This window comes from Tribolium madens, unplaced genomic scaffold (genome assembly GCF_015345945.1).
Source record: "Tribolium madens isolate multiple individuals breed KSU strain unplaced genomic scaffold, Tmad_KSU_1.1 Scaffold_20;HRSCAF=117;Tcas5.2_LG4, whole genome shotgun sequence".
Lineage (NCBI taxonomy): Eukaryota > Metazoa > Arthropoda > Insecta > Coleoptera > Tenebrionidae > Tribolium > Tribolium madens.
The window spans coordinates 1,681,419-1,688,279 of record NW_025400985.1 but is presented as its reverse complement, the minus strand read 5'-3'; the positions used below and the strand labels follow the sequence as shown (position 1 = coordinate 1,688,279).

The 6,861-nt window shown below is 28.2% G+C and overlaps 1 protein-coding gene across 2 annotated transcripts in view; it reads left to right on the top strand.

Moving 5' to 3' along the window:
• LOC123005492 overlaps positions 1-6,861 on the top strand; it is an 11,067-nt gene that overhangs the window by 3,241 nt on the left and 965 nt on the right. For both annotated transcript variants that reach the window (XM_044399277.1, XM_044399276.1), the window contains exons 3-4: positions 1,148-1,413; positions 4,285-4,639. In XM_044399277.1, the coding sequence (XP_044255212.1) occupies positions 1,148-1,413; positions 4,285-4,639 (621 nt within the window). The remainder of the gene's footprint in view (positions 1-1,147; positions 1,414-4,284; positions 4,640-6,861) is intronic.

Sequence of the window (6,861 nt, the reverse complement as noted above, 5' to 3'; positions counted from 1 at the left end):
ACGTCCGAATTTTTCTTAATTTTGTTTAATTTTTGAACATTTTCCTTAAAATTTGAAAGATTTTTTCAAAGAAGGTAAAAAAAAATGTAAAATTAAGTCTGAAATGTGTTAGTTTTGTTTACTGCAAAGAATATAGACCGTTTTTCTTGGAGAAAATTGCAAAATTAAGCTTAAAATGCGTTATTTTCCTTTATTTCAATGGATTTATAGCGTTTTTCACTGAAAAATTGAGAAAATTAATTATAAAGTACGATATTTTTGTTGATTTTGGTAGATGTTTTCAATGAGAAACTTAAAATCGAAAGATTTTGTCAGAACAAGGTAGAAAAATTACAAATTTAAGCCTGAAATGTGTTACTATTGCTTATTTTAATAAATTTAGAGCGTTTTCCTTTGAGAAAATTACAAAAAACGAAAGATTATGTAAAAAAAATTGCAAAATAACCGTGAAATGTGTTATTTTTGCATATTGCAATGAATTTTGAGCATTTTCCTGGGCGAAAATTACAAAATTCAAAATATATTGTCAAAAATTTGAAGGCCGATTATGATCCAAAGTTAAATATTTAAAAATTGAAAAAACAATTGCAGTTAAATTTGTAGCCTTTTAAAGTCCTCTTGTCCAATTTATTATTTGTTAAATAAAATCTTGTAAAACCAACAAATTGTTCGAATTTTTGTATTTCAAATAATTAATAATAATAGGCCTTTATTTGATACTAAAAAATATATAAACAACTCTAGAAACAAAACAAAAAAGATCAAAATGTATTATAAAAATACCAAAAAAAAATTAAATATTCAAAAGGTAATGACTTTATTTTATAAATGGGAAAACTCAAGGAAGAATAATATAAGAAGTGATGGAAAGAAAAATAAAACCTAAAAACTAAAGAAAATGTAATAATAAAAATCAAAATTAACCAATTCTCTTTAAAGCAATGTAAAAACACATATTTTTACTAGAATTCAAAAAAGGATAAAGGTTTTTTTCTTCTCATTATTTGAATTTCAAATCCACCCGAAATCTGAAACGTTTCAAGTTTTTATAACAAAGATTTTTTGCAAAAATTACAACAAACTGGCAACAATATTTTGCGCTACCCTTTAATAAATTGATTTGGTTGTACAATTCCTTTGGTTCTAGATGTAATTCCTAGCGAACTTCCTAACTTACCTGTAGTCTCAGCACCTCCAAACTCGAAGTGTCACGTTAATCCTGACCTTTCTTTGTCCATTTCTGATCCTGACGATATACTTCCCTGTAATAATCACGTTGTTAATTCGTTGCAACTTTGTAAAACATTCGGGCAAAAAGGAAACGGTTCGGGTCAGTTTAATTCACCGCACGGATTTTGTATCGGGTTTGACGAAGATATTGTCGTTGCTGATAGTAGCAATCATCGAATTCAGGTAAAAAAGAGAGAAAAAAATAAGAAAAAACAATGTTTCACAAATTACACAAGGCGACAAAAAAAAGTCATGTCGTGACAACTTGACAAATTTTATATCATTTTGTTCGTCTCAGTGAGACAAATCAAATGCACTAAAAGAAATTCAAAAAGTCCACACACTTTGAACTAATTAATTTTTTTCTAATTTAAATGAATTTAAAATACTTTAACTTTAAAAAATCATTACTCAATAACTATTAGGACGATTTTCTTCAAATAAAGACCATTCTAAAGGGATGGCTTTGCCCTTTAGGATGATATGAAATTTAAAATTGAATATTGGCAAACTTTTCTTCGAACAGTGTTCGAAAAAGTTCGAAGTAAATCGAAGAATCTAAGAAAAACCCTACGAGTAATTTTTTTTTCTTTGTCACCATCGTGTAGAGCATCTTTTTATTAGTGAGAATCCAAATTTTTAAAATAATATACCGAGTAGTTTTCAAGATATGATTTTTTGAAGTTAAGGTTTGCTAATCAAGCATTGCTTCATATAGGTGAAATCTATGTTAATCTTACTTAAAATTGCATTTTTATAAAAGTATTTGTTTTCAGACTCTTCTTTTGCTTAAAAATGGTCAATTGCACCTTCTTTGTTCTAATTACAATAAACAAAAACTATTTGTTTACTTAAAACAAATAAAGAGTTTTTTTGTTGTAAAAATGACCACTGATCATTGAGCAAAGAGGATCTAGAAGTTTAAGGCACGAGTTTTAAATATAAGGGCAAATCTTTTTCAAATCAAATCACTTTCCATTCTGATTTCGACTTGTTCACTTTGTTCTAGTTTTCTGAACATTTTTTGAAAATGTTCTCAGTAAATGCTTTCTCATCACTTTCGAGTGATGTTAAATGCAATAAGTCACCTGATTTATTTTGTTGGTACGATTAGCTTCAGTTAGCTTGTAGCAACTGATTTATTGTATTCAACATCAATAGAAAGTGATGAGAATGCATTTGCTGAGAACATTTTCAAAAAAAAGTTCAGAAAGTTAGAACAAAGTGAACAAGTTAGAATCCGAATGGAAGTGATTTTAACTTGAAAAAGATTTGTTCTTATTTTTAAAGCTACTGCTTTAAACTGCTGGATCCTTTTTGCTCAATGATCAGTGATCATTTTTAGAACAAAAAAACTCTTTATTTGCTTTAATTAGTACGCAGGTACTCTTTCTTTGTTTTAAATAAAGAAACAGTTTTTGTTTATTCTATTTAGAACAAAGAAGGTGCAATTGACCATTTTTAAGCAAAAGAAGAGCCTTAAAACAAATAATTTTATAAAAATGCAATTTTAAGTAAGATTAACATGCATTTCTCCTATATGGAGCAATGCTTGATTAGCAAACCTTAACTTCAAAAAATCATATCTTGAAAACTACTCGGTATATTATTTTAAAAACTAATAAAAAGATGCTCTACACGATGGTGACGAAGAAAAAAAATTTACTCGTAGGGTTTTTCTTAGAGTATTTCGATTTACTTCGAACTTTTTCGAACACTGTTCGAAGAAAAGTTTGCCAATATTCAATTTCAAATTTTATATCATTTTAAAGGGCAAGTCCACCRCTTTAAAATMGTCTTTATTTGAAGAAAATCGGCCTAATAGTTATTGAGTAATGATTTTTTAAAGTTAAAGTATTAGGCAATTAATTAGATCAAAATTGACAATAATTTGTATAATATCGAAAGATTTAGTTGTTTTTGAGTAATGACGTGTTTCAGGTCCAGAACAAGGCAAAAATAATGTCATTTTTGGTAATATTTAACACAATTTTTGCGAATAAATTCGAAATAATCTAAAATAGAGTAATTTTGTAACAATCTTTGATCATTTTTGGTTTATTTTGACGATATCTTGAGGAATACACGAGTTTCTCGATCAAATTTAGTCATTTTTTGGCTTGTTTTAGCGAAATCTTGTAAAAATAAGTTTTTGGCTTAAAAACGTGTAAGTGTTTGAAAATGGCAAAAATAATAACATTTTTTTTAAATCCAATTTGGTGTTTTTTTTTGGGGAATTTATTGAAAATTTGCGTTTTCGATTGAAAAGCATGTCAAAAGGCTCAATAAAGGTAACAGTAATGTTATTTTTCAGTTAGTTTACTGATTTTTCGAGATACTTTGGCGATTTTTTTGGCTTTTGAGCAAAATATATTATAAAAAAAATGCAAAATCTCGTTAAAAAACTGTTTATTCCTCAGAAACGTGTTTTAAGTCTCAAAAAAAGGCAAAAATAATGTTATTTTTTAATTAACTTAATGATTTTCCACATATTTGGAGTAAAACACAATATGAAACTTTTAAGGAAATTGGCGTTTTTTATCTTGTTTTCTCTCAATTGCAATGAACAAGAAAGTCACTCATTTGACAGGTTTTTGTCAAAACATGGGTTAAAAGTCGAAAAACAATAGACGAAAATTGACCTGTTTGCTCATGTTTAGGCAAGATTTTGTAAAAAAAGACGAAAACCCAACAAAATGGATCAAAATTAACGTTATTTTATACTGTTCTGAAAGATTTAGCTTGTTTATGGAGCAATGCTTGATTAGCAAACCTTAATTTCAAAAAATCATATTTTGAAAACTACTTGGTTTATTCTTTTGAAAATTTGGACCACAACTAATTAGAAAAAAATTAATTAGTTCAAAGTGTGTGGACTTTTTGAATTTTTTTTAGTGCATTTGATTTGTCTCATTGAGACTAACAAAATGATATAAAATTTGTCAAGTTGTCACGACATGACTTTTTTTTGTCGCCCTGTGTTATCGGTTCCTCCAAATCGTTTCCTGTTATTTCAATCGCGAATTTTCGATATTTTTCTAATTTTTTTTGTAGGTTTTTGACAAGCGCGGCCTTTTCAAGTTCCAGTTCGGTGTAACCGGCCGTCACGATGGCTACTTGTGGCACCCTCGCAAAGTAGTCAAATTGCCACGGCAACGTTGTTTCGTCGTTTGTGATCGTGGTTACGAACGATCCCGAATGCAAGTTTTCACCAAAGAGGGAAAATTTTACAAAAAAATTCACCTTCATTTTATTGATATCGTGGCAGGCGTTGCTGTCACTGATAAAGAGCAAATTATTGTTGTTGACAGTGTCACCCCAACTGTCTTTATCGTTGGCGAAAATGATTTCCTGAGGTCACTTGATTGCTCGAGGTTCATGCAAGAGCCCTCGGATGTTGTTACGCGCGGTACGTAAATTAAGTTGGCAACATTGATGAGTAAGGCTCGGTTTATATGCACGAAAAGATCGTAAAATATGCGCATATACAGGGTGTACCCTCTAAATCCCACATTAGAAGTATTGGGAGTTCAAATAATCGTATTTATTTGAAAATTGGTACATAGCCATAAACCATTAAGTCCTCCTAAATGAAAATATTTGCAAGATGGCGGCACTTCCGGTTATACCGGAAGTCGGTCTCAACTTTCTTATTTTAAATGGGAAGGGATATTTTTTACTGTGTTTTTGGATTAATCGGGTTATTTTAAAGGAGTTTTCATCAGCTTTCCCTATACCTAAATTTAGCCGTTTTTGAAATATTTGGAGTTTTTCAATAATTTTTGGATCTGCACCTTCCACTTTAAAAATCGGTAACTCTGCTATTTTTTAAAATTTTGAATTCGTTTTTTTGGCGTTTGAAAGAGAAAGTTTAGATCTTTCTTCTGATGTTTTCAAATTTTGAAAAAAAAATTAACAAACCCTAAAATTTTAAGGTTACTTTTGTAATAATTCAAATACTCATAACTCAAATTTTCCAAATGAAATACCCCAATTTTTATTTTACTAAATGGAAGAGAATTTAATTCTGCATCGATTTGTATTAACAAAATACCAAAATTTAATAATTTTTAAGTTATGGTGACTTTTTGTTAAGACTGTCGAAAATCTATTACGTTTTCGTATAGTTTGCTATGGAAATCAAAAATGTCAACAGTTACTCATTATTTGACAAATAGTGCCAAAATATGGAGAGTCAAAGCTACTCAAACTTAGATTTAATTAATTTATTTTGTATTTATGGAGAGTGTAACAAAATTATGATGTCGTTCATTAAACAAAAATAAGTTTTTCTCACATGTTAGCTTTAAATAATGATCGCATGGTAGAACCTATTAATAATAATTAAGTTTGCATAACTTTGATTCTTCATATTTTGTCACTATTTCTCAAATAGTAATTTACTGTTGACGTTTGTTTAGAGAAAATTTTGACATGTGTGGTTAGTAATAAATTTTCTGTAGTCTTAAAAAAAGTCCATAACTTGAAAATTATTAAATTGTTAATACATATCAGTGCACAATTAAATTCTCTTCTATTTCGTGAAATAAAAATTGGGGTATTTCATTAAAAAAAATTGAGTTTTGAGTATTTGAATTTTTACAAAAGTAACCTTAAAATTTTGGGATATGTTTTTTTTTTCAAAATTTGAAAACACCAGAAAAAGGATCTAAGTTTTCTCTTTCAAACGCCAAAAAAACGAATTCAAAATCTTAAAAAATGGCAGAGTTACCGATTTTTAAAGTGGAAGGTGCAGATCCAAAATTTTTTGAAAAACTCTAAATATTTCAAAGACGGCTAAATTTAGGTATAGGGAAAGCTGATAAAAACTCTCTTAAATTAACCCGATTAATCCAAAAACGCAATAAAAAATATAGCTTTCCATTTAAAATAAGAAACTTGAGACCGACTTCCGGTATAACCGGAAGTGTCGCCTTCTTGAAAATATTTTTATTTAGGAGGACTTAATGGTTTATGGTTATGTACCAATTTTCAAATAAATACGATTATTCCAACTCCCAATACTTCTAATGTGGGGTTTAGACGGAATACTCTGTATATGCACGTATTTTAACAAAAATATGCACAAAATATTAAGAAATATGCTCCAATATATACCAAATATGCATCGATATGCAAAATTTTGAACAACAAAAAGTCAAACGTTTTTTGCTTAAAGTATTTGTTTTTTGAAAAAAACTACTTGATGAATTAAAGTTCTATAAAAATGTGATGTTTTATCAGAAATAAATTTTTTCTAAATATTTGTTATTTTGTTTTGAGTTTTACAAAAATATATTTTTTTTTAAATGGCAACCCACCAAAAAAATTTTTTATATATAACTATCTACTTTATATTAAATAATTTTTTTTTACATATGTATATCGCAATTTAGACAACAAAAATCGAATAACTCAAAAACAAAACAAAATTTTGTTCTTAAAAAATCATTTTTTTATATTACTTTAATTTATATTAATTATTATTTTTTGGAAACAAATGATTTAAAAAAAACCGCTTGGTTCAATACTTTATATTCACCCTGTATAAAACGAATTTAAAAAGAAAACTCTGCAGGGAACTAATTTTTTGTGTTTGGCTTACGAATTAGCGGTTGTTTTCTCTTTAAA